The sequence below is a fragment of the Salmo salar genome, chromosome 15 (assembly GCF_965601325.2).
Source record: "Salmo salar chromosome 15, fSalSal1, whole genome shotgun sequence".
Taxonomy (NCBI): domain Eukaryota; kingdom Metazoa; phylum Chordata; class Actinopteri; order Salmoniformes; family Salmonidae; genus Salmo; species Salmo salar.
In genome coordinates, this window is record NC_138305.1 from 72,744,377 (window position 1) to 72,759,526 (window position 15,150).

Consider the following 15,150-nt stretch of genomic DNA (forward strand, 5'->3'; position numbering starts at 1 on the left):
CAGAGTGATCTCTAGCCTTGTCCTCGTCAACACGAACACCTGTGTTAAGGAGAGAATCACTGACATGATGTCAGCTGATCCTTTTGTGGCAGGGCTAAAATGTTTTTGGGGGATTCAGTTCATTTGCATGGCATAGAGGGACTTTGCAATTAATTGCAATTCATCTGATCACTCTTCATAACATTCTGGAGTATATGCAAATTGCCATCATACAAACTGAGGCAGCAAACTTTGTAAAAATGTATATTTGTGTCATTCTCAAAACTTTTGGCCACGACTGTACATGTGCAATAACATGTCATGCGTGACAGACCCCCGAGTCTTCTCTATTTTAATGAGCGATACTACAAATCGGTGTCTAATAGTGACTGGGGTCTCACCTTCTTTTGGGGCGTGTGCTTCTGTGATCAGAGCCTTGGAGACGTCCTCACTGACATTAGTGCTACTGTAACTGGTGCCCAGGCATATCACATGGTCCCGTTCGGCCACACTAGCAGACATACGCTGATCTCCTGGAGATGACCGAGGCAGATATGCAGTGGTTAGTTACCGGAGTGGGTTAAGTATCAAATCAGTACATTGATATTATGATATATTATATTTCAATACAAATACATTTCTGATTTGACATAAACTTTTCTGATTTCACACTCCAGCTATCAATCACATGTGTGTGTGTGTGTGTGTCCTACCTGGAGTGTACTCAGGTAGCAGGGGAACGGGGAAGTGTCCTTCCTTCCCCTGCTGTTCCAGCCTCTGCCGCCTCTCTAGCTCCTCCTGCTGGGCAGCTTTGGTCACCGCCTCCAACTGGTGCTCCCTCAACAGCTTTCTACATCCCAGAGAGAAAGAGAGAGAGAGGGAGAGAGAGAGAGAGCAGTGGAGAGGGAGAGTAGAGATCTCAGAATAGGCCTCAGGCATCCATCTCTGTTATAGGGCCAACAGACTGACTAGAGAGTGCCAGATTGCATGGGGATACAGTACATTACTAATGCTGTATGTGTTTAGTGCAGGGTTTCCCAAACTCGGTCCTCAGGACAAAAAAAGGTAAATAAAAACAAAATGTGGGGGTCCTGAGGACAGAGTTTTGGAAATGCTGGTTTAGAGTGTATTTGTGTGCATGTCTGTTTATCGCCGTATGGGTGTTTGTGAGTATATCTGTCTGTGTGTGAGAGAGAGCTTTAATAATGTAATAAACACTAGGGAAATAATCCCACTCATGGCAGCATGGTTGACTTGTTGCCAGACTGAGTAATACAGAGATCTTCTTCATTCACTAGAGAAAACCAACAAGACAGGCTGGAGAACACAGCTTTAGATGCACTACGTGTGCTGTATGGATGATTAAGATCACAAGTTAGGGAATTAATGGTTGAATATCTCTGTTCATTGAATCTTTGAAGTTGGTTAAGGGCCTATATTAGATGTTGCCCTCTATATATGAGAGTTTGGATGTCCTAAGAGGGCAGAGGTCATACCTGATGTTCCTCCTCATGTGTGCGGGTTTGTTGGAGTAGGAGAGGGAGCGCTTTTTGGTTTCCCTCAGAGACCGTGAGGGGGTGTGGCTCTCGGGCCGCGAGGACGGTCGAGAGGGGTGGGACGGCGTCCCCCCCGAGGGTGAGGTAGATGGGGCGGTGCACTGCCATCTCGCAGAGTCCCCTCCCTGCGCTTCATTCTCCGAGCTGAAGGGAGTGCTATGAGGCTGGTCTGTGGAGAGAGACGGAGGGAGGAGATCATGATATGCAAGACGTGAATCAAGGAAAATGTATGTCGATTGAATACCTATAAAGGCATGCTGTATAACAGGCATGGATTTCTCCATCACTGAAGGAGTGGTATAGACTGATTCAAGAACAGTTTTTTTTAAAAAGACCCAGAAGGATTTATATTTAAGATCCATTGAGACAGTAATCCTTTGTGTTTAAGAGGGAGTAACTTGGCCAGAGCTGAATACGACTCTGTCTGGCCCTCCTTCCCTGCAGACAGGAGGCACCCTGGACTAGATCTGAGGTGCTTATGTAAGTGCTCATAAACATGGAGCGCTTATGAAACACTGAGCGCTGGTGCTGGGGTTATGGGCAGGGGGGCTTTTGGTGCTTCATGGGTCTGGACAGACCGGTTTAAATCACCAGCTTTGTCAGTAAAGATACTGCCCACACAAACAGCCCCCCCCCCCCCAGTATGAACCACATACATCTTCACTGTCTCATTGTAGCCAACACTGACAGGCCCAATCCAACTAATACAGCTCAACCCAGCCCCACCTAACCAAGAGTAGAATAGACACTGCAGATACAGTGCCTTCAGAAAGTATTCACACCCCTTGACTTTTTCCACTTTTTTTGTGTGTTACAACCTGAATTTGAGGAGGTAGGAACACCTTGTTGTTTCATTGAGGTTGCATCCAAAACAGTACCCTATACACTGCACCCTGGTCAAAACAGTACCCTATACACTGCACCCTGGTCAAAACAGTACCCTATATACTGCACCCTGGTCAAAACAGTACCCTATATACTGCACCCTGGGAAAATGTAAGGAGTAAAAAGTACATTATTTTCTTTAGGAATGTAGTGAAGTAAAAGTTGTCAAAAATATAAACAGTATAGTAAAGTACAGATACCCCAAAAAACTACTTAAGTAGTACTTTAAAGTATATTTACTTAAGTACTTTAATCCAAATGACATCCAATGGCATCTACTACCATACACTGTTCAAAGGCACTTACATATTTTGTCTTGCCCATTCACCCTCTGAATGGCACACAATACATGTCTCAATTGTCTCAAGCCTTAGAAATCCTTCTTTAACCCGTCTCCTCCCCTTCATCTACACTGATTGAAGTGGATTTAACAGGTGACATCAATAAAGGATCATAGCTTTCGCCTGGATTCACCTGGTCAGTCAATGTCATGGAAAGAGCAGGTGTTCTTAATGTTTTGTACATTCAGTGTAAATAGAGGTTACTGAAAGGTTGGGCACCAAACCCTTCCCATATGAAATAGGTAATTAAACCATTTAGGGATACGCAATGTAATCCAGAAGGTTGTTGAAAGTTTGTATAAGTCTACTTGTTGTATATCTGGGCTTTGTCCCTCCGTTACAGCCCCTGTAAAATTCCAGACGTCAATTCTCTCTCTGGGACGGATCATAGCCTAAAATGACCCTTCTGTAGGAAGCAAACCCTTTGTCAATTGCCAGGCATTTTATCAGTCCTGCTCTACATCACCAGTCACTCCCACCTCCCTGCACTGGGTCAAAGGTTAAAAAAGGGAAGAAAACAGACTGAAACAGGTAATTCAGAAAACAAATGTTTTAAATGCCTTAATGAATATGACCCTGGTGTTAGGGCCAGGGCCAAACCCTTGCAAAAGGTGACTTACAAACAAACAAAAAAATACGTCTCTTTCAAAAATTCATGAAGGTTACAAGACAAGGAGGGGGAGTGGTTAGCATCTTCCAAAATCAAGCATTCACTTGGTAACAGCAGAGAACCCCCTCCTGGATCAAGAGCCTTGCTGTCTAATATTTATTTTGTGCGTGCAGCAAAGGGTGAGTGGCATTTTTGAGTTACTTGTATAACTTTATGAGCTGGTAGGTCTGTCCTGCAAATAGTTTAGGTCAGAGACTGAATAACATGTTAACCCTGCCCTCGTTAGCATTTAGCATCAGATTACAGATGCTAAGTGTGGTTTGAAAATTGTGCCCCTTGTGTTCAGTGCCGGTATTAACGAATATCCCAGGATGGCACAAGGTCGGTACGAAGGTATGACAATCTGGACAATGTGCGTGACCGGTGTACTAAGCATGTTTATGAAACAGCCGGCACTAAGCCTATTAATAGCTAGGTCAGCTTTGATTACAATTAGATTACTATTGCTATAGGAGCCTCTGACCAGGTGAGTTGCCAGTGGACGCACGCACGCACACACGCACGCACACACGCACACACGCACACACGCACACACGCACACACGCACACACCTTGAGGAGAACATCAGCACTGTCCAACCAAACAGTGGGGACACGATGTTACAATACACAACCCACTGTTACATAATCAAAAATAAAAGTTCCATTCTCCCAACACAGGACCCAGGAAACCCCCCAAAAAAACTTTCTGAATGGCACTGAACAAGTCATGGCAATACACACACCATCTCCCCTGGTTTCTATGAGCAGGGACGGAGTGGACTAGCTCCATGGCAACGACACTACACACACGTCGAGCCGTGGCAGTGGTCCAATCATAATAGCCAGTGAGTGACACTGTAGCACAACAGACTATTATTGCACAAGGTTGGGGAACATAATACAGGGATATGGGTTAAATCAACCCCCCCCCCCCCAAACTCAGCCATCCAACCCCAGTAATCCTATTAGAGGGAGGGGCGGTCTGACAAAGGACTGCTGGGATATCAAATAGTAAAACAGCCATGGAGTGAACCAAGGCAAGGAAATTAACCAGTTCTAAAAGTCAAATGCCGCAGAATAGGCCTCAGGACCCAATACCACCGACCCCCACCACGGTTTCCTTCCTGGGGACCGGGAGGGGGGCAAAGGGCATTCTGAGGGAAACAGTGAACATCGCTCCCCCGCCACCCCTACAATACGCCACTAAGCCGTATGTTTGTTTGCTCGGTGGTGTTATTTTGTGTGGAAAATTCTGCCGTGCCTAGTTGGAGATGAACAATGCAGTGTACCAAAACAGCATCTCTGGTCTCTCTAAACCCACTAGCTAGTAATTCACACTCATTCATAATTCTCCTGCCTGGTTCCATTCCACTAGATTACACAACCACATAAAGCAGTTACAGTACACATGGGAGAGGGGATACGTTAGTCCTCTGACTGAAGAGACTGTGTCTTATCTATAGACATCATTGGACCTGGGGGCAGGGGTCTACTTTGGAGGGAGGAGAAGGGAGGCAGCCGCAATTGGGTTAGTGGGACGGGAGTCATATTGAAGGCATTTGAGGCAAAAAAAAACTGACTAACACACAAAAGGTCACCACAGCGACGACAGACTACCATTCAACTTCCTGCCATAATTCAGTCCAGAAGCATGGAGAATGCGGACAAATTTTTCACATTCATTTGACTCGTATGCATACTGTGCTTCTTAAAGGAGCGTCACATTTACACACGCAGCAGGCCTCCACTGACTCCCTCCCTCTCTCCTGTTTCGCCTGCGGATGACTGACCCCTCCTTTGTATAGAGGGGCTGGGGTTTCTGGGATGGGAGGGGTGTAAGGTAGGGGCGTCTTCAAAAAGCCACTGGGTTACACAACCGTGATACACTGACTTGGCTGTTTATGTAACACTGCTTTACAGGCAGCTCTAGCTAACGTCACGCGGCGCCTACAACAGAGCAGCAGCATGTGCGTAGTACCGAGTACCAAAGACAGACAATTATCAACCCAGAGTGGCAGTGTGCCCTGGAGAATACCAGGGGGTGCCATGACGACAACAGTGGCTCGATGTTGTCATGGTCTCCCTTGTATGTGCCACTCAGACAATGATTTGTCTAGAAAGAGTTCCACTTTCTCTTCACCATACACTTTTTAACCCAGGGTTTCTCAACCCAGTCATTTTACAAAGTCCATTTGATCTATTCTACCACACTTGATTCAACTCGGAAACTAATCGAAACATCAAGCCCCTGAATGTTGGTGTTGGTATTACAGTAAAACTTCAAATAGCCACCTTTGCCATTTAACAGGCGGGCATCATTCCAGCAAATAAACACCCGTTTCAAATAAACACCGGATCTAAATTAAAAATTGTTTACAAGGTCTTTGATATTCCCATAGTCATGTGCATGAAAAAAGTAAAAAAACATTGGAATCCATCATCGTTGCTTGCCATGGCGACATCAAATTCGAGCTGGCAGTGATCAAATTCGCAGAGCAAAAGTCAGGCAAGGCAACAGACAGGCATTTTGGAATTGATCCAAAACAAGTGAGAATGACGTCTTCAACGTTGGTCTGAGGTAGACCAGAAAAAGGTAAGTAAATAAATACATGCCTGGCTCAAATAGAAGCCTGTCTTTAATAAGCGCAAGTTGTAGCCAGTGATGTTTTAATTCATTGAAGTTTTACGGTAGATCAAATATGTGTCGCCATCGACAAAACATGCGAGGAGTTGAGAAACAGTTGAAACTAGGGCTGGGAATTCCCAGGGACCTAACGATACGATATTATCAAGATACTTAGGTTCCCGTACTATATGTATTGCGATTCGATGCTGTGATTTTGATGTTCCAAACATATTGCTCACTATACGTCTGCTCTAGAGAGACAAGAGAGCATGAGGAAATTCGTTTTGATCAGTCATGGAAATAAAAAAAGTGCTGAAAACATGTTCACCATTTAAAAAGATGGAGAACAAGCTATAGGATGAAAAATAAGCGACTAGCACTACCTAGTATTTATTTTTTACAAGTCAATACTTGGGAGCCAAAGTATCCAATATAATATTGTCCAAAATAATATTGCGATATGTAACTATTGATTCCCCCCCCCCCCCCCCCCCCCCCCACCCCCACCCCCCATCATTGGTTGAAACCACAGGCTTTCAGGATGCCATCTGAGTGGAGTGGACATGTGACACCGGTGCTGATTTCGGTCCATAAATGCCTTGAGTGTAGTGTTTCAGAGGCCCTGTTTCCTGGCCTACATATTTGTGTTTGTCATTTTGATACTTTATACTCTGCTGCTGACGCTCGCTCTGACCCACTGAGTTACACAACAGGTCTGCAGGCGGCGCGGGACTAGGCCAACTAAACAGGATGACGTCACGGACAGTGCACGCCTGGGGGACTGCGAGGACGAGAGATAAGAGACCCCAAGCTGAGTCAGAGGGGGCCTGTGGTAGGCAGGGTTGCCAGTAGCATGTTTTGGGGACGAGCGGGTTACCACAGCGACTAACGGCCCGGTCCAGTTCCAGAAGACCAGAGCCTGCAGGTTTTGACCGGACACCTCCACAGCTCTTCAACAGGCTCCAGGCTTGGCCTCTGTCACACCAGCTACCAGGCAACCGTACCAGAACATTTACCAGAGCGAGATCACGCCGCAGAATAGAAATGACTAATTCTGCAGATCCCAGAAACCACCAAACCAGAATCAGATAAACTAACACAGTGCTTCTGATTGGAGGAAGCCTTTTGGTCTACTAGGAACCGAAAAGAATAAGACCAGGTCTGATTAGGGAAAAGATAAAAATGGAGAGACTTTTGTTTTTACACTGAGAATTCACACGCACGCACACACACACACGTTTTAAAAGGGTGAGTGAACTGACCCACTGAAAAAGGAGGAGGAAAAATGGCACTACTAGAACCGTCTCCCTCTCTCCATCTACGTCAGTAAAGAGATTATAGATTACGCTCAATCCAGCGCACGAGTGAGTTTTACTACAAAAACCAGAGAAGATCCTATGCTCGGTGTCACAGCAGCAACACATGTTCACTGAGCCACTACAGGTCACAGAGCAGGAAAACTGCTGGTAGCTTCAATACAGGCCAATTTATCAGGAGGTTGTCATCAGTTTCACATTAGGCCAAAGGATTTACCAGACAGGCCCTAGCAGGCATTAACCAGGAGTTGTAATACGCTTGAAATGACTCTCAAGTGTGTATAAATTATACACGGACCATGTGAGCCGGAGGAGATTATTCACAAAAGACACAAAATCAGTATCAACCTAATAGAAGGCTTCCTGTGTAAATTCGACGTGAGAAAGGTCAAGATGTGCCAACTTGGAAGATCTCGGAGTACTGCAGCTGTGAACAAAGAAGGGCTCAGAAAGTGGTCAATAGGCTGTATTGAAATCGAGGAGCTCAACGGGTTCTCCCCCTCTCCCTGCGCTTACCACCCTGTGGCAAGGAAGCTTCTGTTGACACACACAGGCCACCAGTGCAATGATCATGGACTAAGGTAGAGGGAAGCTTATGTAACGGCAGCCTCTGGCTGTTACATAATCCCAAGAAGCGCACGTCCCGTACAGACAATCACACCTCATCATTCACATACCTAATCATGTACACACCCAATCACAAACGACCTACAAAAAAACAGACTGATTTGTACAATTTAGATTCGGTATTCACAAACAAAACCATATGTTCTATTGCCATCAACAACGTATGACAGCCCTTCCCCTTAAACAGGGTGTGTGTGTGATTGCAGCAATTTCAACAGCCCCAAGCAAGTTCTTGTGTGTTTTACAATTGCTTCCATAGGAAACAACCCTCAGAGACAGAACGTTTCTCATCTTCCTATGAACCAGTTGCTATTAAATGAATGTTTTTTGACAGAAAACCCACAGCTAGGATTCTAGGCAAACCTGGGCTGGCTCCTCTGTTCTAAGATCGTCAGGAACAATCGGAAGTGGAGGGGGCTGTGGCGCCATTATCCTAGTGGTGCTTGTGGAAGGGTGGGCAGGCTCTGCACTCGTCGCTGCTGGGCTTGGCGGTGGCCTCGGCGGTTTGATGCTGCTGCCCATTGCTCTCCTTTCCTTTGGCTTTGTTTGGGTGCTTTGGCGAAGCCAATTTCTGATATCCATCTTGGCAGATTAGCTGGTTTGAGCTAGCTAAATAGGCTAAGGCGAATAAACACTAATGCTTTTTACAGGTAGCTAAGAAGCTAACTAAACGCCGTAGTGGTGGGGCGTGAGGCAGAGTTGAGTGAAGCAGCTTCAACGGTAAACTTGACCCGCCCTTATAAATCAAAATCAAATTTTACAAGCGGAGGCGCATCACGTTATTCACTTAGCCTATCACAGATGAGAAGTGTTTTTTCCCGCTTTAATGGAAACCCAAATTAATCATATCTAACCACCCCAGTGACTTTCCATAGCCCCGTTACACACCACAGCACGCTCTGCCCATTGCACCAACCGGTCACTCAATCATTTTAACTTTTTGGACATGAGACCGGTAGAAATCTGTCCTTTGGTCTGATGAGTCCAAATGTGAGATTTTTGGTTCCAACTGCAGTGTCTTTGTGAGACGCAGAGTAAGTGAACGGATGATTTCCACATGCGTGGTTCCCACCGTGAAGCATGGAGGAGGAGGTGTGATGGTGCTAATGGCCTAAATTTATTCAAGGTGAAAGTTATTTATTCAAGGCATACTTAACAAGCATGGCTACCACAGCATTCAGCAGCGACATCCCATCTGGTTTGCGCTTAGTGGGACTATCATTTGCTTTTCAACAGGACAATGACCCAACACACTTCCAGGCCGTTTAAGGGCTATTTGACCAAGGAGGAGAGTGATGAGTGCTGTATCAGATGACCTGGCCTCCACAATCACCCGACCTCAACCCAACTGAGATGGTTTGGGATGACTTGGACCGCAGAGTGTAGGAAAAGCAGCCAACAAGTGAACTCCTTCAAGACTGTTGGAAAAGCATTCCAGGTGAAGCTGGTTGAGAGAATGCCAAGCTTGTGCAAAGCTGTCATCAAGGCAAAGGGTGGCCACTTTAAAGGATAGAAAATATATTTTGATTTGTTTAACACTTTTGGTTACTACATGATTCCATATGTTATTTCATTGTTTATGTTTTTGCTATTATTCTACAATGTAGAAAAAGAAAAACCCTGGAATGAGTAGGCGTCTCCAAACCTTTGACTGTACTGTATATTTTTCAGTTAGGGATTTTTCTCCACTTTAATGATCCCAATTTCGTTTAAACGTTCATACCCTAATAGAAAATCCATGTCCATCTAGAGGTGGCCACACTGGGATCACAACACAACTGTCCATCCAATCAACTACCAAAACCAGAGGAATGGACAGAAAGAAGAGGATAACGAGACCGAACCACAGGCTACCAGTAATCCCAATCTTATAGAAACAACGTGGCCACATCCCTGTATGATGTGGGCTGCCGTGTATAAAACCATGGTTGTTGTAGTTGACCATATGTTGCTCCTAATGCTGCACCCAGACAGACTACTACTAGTTTAATCTAACACTAATCCTCCCACTTGTTTAGGTTACCATAGAAACAGTCAATCAAATAGCCCCCAGATCAAACAAATGGAGTGCTCCACAACAGGGAACAATATGAGAGCGAAGAGAGCGAGAATGAAAGGCTAGCGGGTGTCAAACTAATGCATAAGTAGGGAGCGTTACACAACGCTGTTGCGCTCACTTACAAAACAACTCCAGTTCACAGACAGTAACCGCAACGTAAAACACCCTTGTTAAATCATCACCATTTCTCACTCACAACAAATAATCCATCCACACCTCTTTTACCGGTCATCATTTATTCATTTGAAGCGTCCTCCTCAGACATCACCCCGACTTGCTGCGGTCATAGGGGTCAGTGACGCTCGCACCAAGAAGGGTCAGTGTGGCAGCGGGGTTCAGGGGATCACCTACCTGTAAAGGTCTCCGACTCTTCCAGCAGCAGCATGCTTAGTCTCCGTGAGTGGTGTGTGGGTTGTCCAGAAAGCGTGTAGAGGGTGTGTAGTTTGCCCCTCTGAGTAGTCTCCCTCTCCGTTCCCCTGCTCTGATGGTGAGGAAATAGGTGGTCTGAGTCCGACTACCGCTGTCTGCTCCCGAACTCACTAACACACGTCCTCTAGTTGAAAAAGTCTGCCTCAAAGCTGTAAGGCAGAACCTATCTTCTTGTTTACCTTTGTCTCTGTCGCTATCTGTTTATCTGATGAGATGTTTTTCCTACTGACTTACTGACTGACTTACTGAACCCGTGAGTGGCTGGCAATGTGAGTTGAGTCAGGCTCACAGCAACCAGGAAACTACTAAAAACTCCTTACATAAGCTCTCATGCTGGAGCCGGCCCCTAGTCGGGGGGGGGGGTTGTCCATGTACGCACATATAGACTATTGAAGGATGGAAAGAAAGTCCAAAAGACGCTCAAGCTGAGAGAAACTCTCAAAGACGAAGTAGTAAACAAAAAGTATACCAAAACCTGAAAATATGATAAAACCTCTCTCCACTGCCATTCAGCTCTTGCAAGAGCCAGATTCTCCCTTACTCAGGATTTAGACACTTACCCATCACCTCTGTATGAACGATGATATACTCCTACTCTGGAATGGGTTTCATGTCTGTCCTCTTGTCAAGCCAGAGTATCCATGTCAGCTCTACTCTGCCTCTGCCATGCTGCCCCAGTCTCACAAAGAATAGAGAGCATGGTTCTGTAACCAGGGCCACCGCCACAAAGGACAGAAGGTTATTGGGACCATTATAAAACGATGAGGCGCTGAAAGCAGCCCGGCCCTGCCTGCCAGTCACAAACCCCCCTTCCACCGCTAGTGTCAGTATGTCGTCAGCAGACACCTCCCCCTTAGCAAGGCTGCCTTAGGTAACAGAGGTAAGAGAGTTCATTCAGACAGGGGGAACGAGGAAAGAAAAGGGGACGTTCAAAACAATGGAGGTCCACCGGACCCTTTCAAACACACAAACCCATCCAGCTTACCCAGATCAATTTACAACACACACACACACACACACACACACACACGTGTGGAGGCTGCACACAGTAACCCACATCGTTACACTTCCCTCCCCACCTTGTGGAGGAAAGAGCTAGAAACAAGAGAGGGAGGAAGGAGGAGAGGAAAGAAAAGGTTGAACCAGCCCTGTGAAGGTTGCGAGCTTGATAATACATGACTCAAAAACTATCTTTTGGTATTTTCATATGATGTGGCTGGTGACACTTTGCATCTTGAAAGTCCAATATCTTGAAAACTTGACTGCTGACATGCAAAACATGTTTGGAATGTATCAACAGTGGACTAATGAAAACAAAATATATATATATTGTTTTTGAGTGCATTTCCCCTTAAGTCTCCTCTCACCCCAAAGAAAAGGCTGTTTTCCCCCATGCTCAACTTTGCAACACTTTCCATAGACACGCCTTAACTTTGCGCAAGTAATTTAGCTCACATTTCTCTCCGTTTACATAATCAGTCTCAGCAAATGAAAGGGAGGCAGGGACTGAGTAATTGACACTGATAAACAACATTTCAATCCAAGTCAGAATGTACCCGTTGAGTGACATTGCAAAAGGAAAGCAGGGACAAAACAACGTGCTGGATTTGTTTACTGCTGTACAGAACAGACTTCCCTACTATTTCCCCCAACAGGCACACTGAAAAACCACACACACACACACGTGCGTGCACAGGGCTCTAAAGTGGGGCCATTTTGGATTGCATTTGCACCTAAATATTTTGCTCTACAACCTGGAATTTTCATATAGGAGCACGAGATAATAATAGTAACGATTAGGCTTCTCCCTACCGTTGTTTCAGTGTTTCAGAGAAAAAAAATAGCGCATAGGCATTAGCATCATGATTGTACCATTACTTCAGCGTCAACGGCTTGTTTCTAACACAAACAGTTCAAAAGATATGACCCGTATTACAGACGCAACAGTATTTCTTTGTGCGGCAGATTGGCTGGCCATATTACATTTTTTCCATGGGCCATTTGTTTACGCCTTGTTCAGTCACGTTACCTCGATAGCTAGCTAGCTAACGACCTGGTAACTTTACTGGGAGGCTACATCCGAACGTTTGGGGGCACAGAAAGAAATGAATAGGGATAGCTTCGTCAGGAGATCAATGATCATAGCAATGAATTAACAACATATATCTTGCATGTCTTCACTTACTAACAATGTTCTTAAAGAGACAACATTTTTATGGAAGATAGGTTTCTACATTGTGAAAAGCACTAATATTCCACAAATGACTGGTATTTGCGTCAACATTTCTGGTGCTGCTAAATGTTATGTCGTGCTCCTAACTTTTATAAAATTGGGAGAACCACTGCTACCAATGAAAATGTTTAATTTAGAGCCCTGATGACAAGTGCAAAACATCGAGCACACACACACATAAAACAGCTGTATTCTTTGATGGGGAGCAGCTATTTCGTGACAGTGTGACACAGCCTTTGTAGTACCTGCCCTGCCAGTCTGTTCAATCATTACGTTATCCCCAGGCCCAGCTGTGTCTCCAGTCCCCCATCCCTCTTGTTCCCATCTGCTCTGCTCACCCAGTATCCAGGTCTCTCTCACACACACACACACACACACACACACACACACACACACACACACACACACACACACACACACACACACACACACACACACACCTTGACCCAAAAACAGGAGCTGCTGCTGGGCCGAGGAACCAGCTCTTGGTGTGCTTTCTGTAATTATGAAAAGCCCAACCAGTGCTTGTGAAAGTGTCTTTTGGGGCGTTTAAATGAAACAAATCTGCCACCGAATAATGCAGAGGACTTACACGTGTGCGCTTGTCTGAACAATTTGCACATCCGTGGGGTGACGATATATAAACACGTGAAAACATACGCCCCCCCCCCCCGACCTTGTACAGAGCCTCCACCTGGTCTAGTCTCGTCAACCGGGTATTTTCAGCTGCTCTCAGCCACCCTCGCCTATTTGTTTCAAAGTCAAATGTTTAACCAATGGCTCCTGTTGTTCACTGGACTGTGGTGCATATGCTGCAGCTCTGTGCTGCTCCACAGGAAGCAGGGGGTGGGGATGCCTGTACACCCTGCTCGTTTTGCTCCTCTCCCTCCATGCCTGCAGCCTGTCCTCCTGCTTCACACAGCCAGTCACTCTATACTTTGTTTCTGGCAAACCTTTTGTGTCTGTCTGACCTCTGCTGCCACCCTACATGTAGATTTCCACTGCTTCAATGTGTGGCTGTTGGTGTTGTTTTGAACTGTATGTCTCAGCTGGGTGAGTAGGCATTGAAAAAAATTAAGAAAACTGTGGAGCTGGGCCCGGGCCTGGCTGCATAAAGCATTCTGGGGGACAGGGTTCAGGGCACACACAGAGGGAAGGAGGAGGGCCACAGCACAGGGGGAAATGGGCACACCTCAGAGCTGAGCTCTCACACCAACACAAGGGAACCAAAGGCAGACGGGAAAAGGGATGGGAGGAAAGAAAGAAGAGAGAAGTGGGAACGGAACTTCCCGTGGGAGCGTTGGTAAGGTATCGTAGCAAAAGGGTTGTTCAAGAAGACAAAACAGGGATACAGAGAGAGGGAGAAAAACAAGTATGCTCACGACTTTGAGAAAGAGAAAGGGGGAGAGAGAGAGCGTCCAGGCTCCGGTTGTTATGGCGACAGTAACAGCGCAGAGAGAGGGTGGCATGGGTGACGGTGCTCTGTGACTATTACCCGAGAGAGAGGAGAGGAAGGAGGGGAGGGAGAAAGAGCACAAAACACACTTCAGAGCCCAGATTAAATATGCTTATTCAAGTAATATAAGAGAACGAACAGTTAATTAGCCAGCATGCATGAGTCAAATGGCAACATACAGGCTGTTGCTGCCCCAATTATGACAAACATGCATTAAGCTCCCCCTCGTGTGTGTGTGTGTGTGTGTGTGTGTGTGTGTGTGTGTGTGTGTGTGTGTGTGTGTGTGCGCGCAGTGGTTGGCACAAAAAGAAAGTAACAGGAAATCTGTCACGTTAGTTACATGGCCCCAAAAGACACCATGTTCTCTGTGATGCACCATCTTCCATGGTCTAAGATAGATATCATCAACACAGCTTGTAAGTGGTGTACTTGTAAGCGATGCTCTGCTTTTCTGACACCACACTCCAAAAAGCAAGTTCTGCAGGCTCTAGTTTTGTCTAATCTTGATTATTGTCCAGCCGTGTGGTCCAGTGCGGCAAGGAAAGACCTAGTTAAGCTGCAGCTGGCCCAGAACAGAGCAGCACGTCTTGTTCTTCATTGTAATCAGAGGGCTGATATAAATTCTATGCATGCCAGTCTCTCTTGGCTAAGAGTGGAGGAGAGACTGACTGTTACTTTTTATAAGAAACATGAATGTGTTGAAAATCCCAAATTGTTTGCCTCTCCCCCATTTCACCTAGATAGTTTGTGGGTATGTATTGATATGTAGGCTGTGTGTGCCTTTAAAAACAAATCTTATGTTTTTCTGTCCTATTCTGAGCTATTCTTGTCTATTAATGTTGAGTATTATGTCACGTTTCATGTTCTGTGTGGACCCCAGGAAGAGTAGCTGCTGCTTTTGCAACAGCTAATGTTTATCCTAATAAAATAACAAATACCAAAATACTAAAGATGGTGTGGAATTTTATTTGACTTGATGGGAAAAATAGGCC

General features: G+C 45.6%; 1 protein-coding gene across 2 annotated transcripts in view; it reads right to left on the reverse strand.

Annotated features, from left to right (window-relative positions):
• LOC106572303 (helicase ARIP4) overlaps positions 1 to 15,150 on the reverse strand; it is a 69,738-nt gene that overhangs the window by 22,390 nt on the left and 32,198 nt on the right. The window contains exons 1-4 of one of the 2 annotated variants that reach the window (XM_045695989.2): positions 10,392 to 10,781; positions 1,476 to 1,704; positions 693 to 829; positions 381 to 512 (exon numbers count right to left, since the gene is read on the reverse strand). In XM_045695989.2, the coding sequence (XP_045551945.1) occupies positions 381 to 512; positions 693 to 829; positions 1,476 to 1,704; positions 10,392 to 10,425 (532 nt within the window). In that variant the 5' untranslated portion in view covers positions 10,426 to 10,781. Of the gene's footprint in view, positions 1 to 380; positions 513 to 692; positions 830 to 1,475; positions 1,705 to 10,391; positions 10,782 to 15,150 lie in introns of those variants that run through there. The other variant, XM_045695988.2, reaches the window with a different exon arrangement.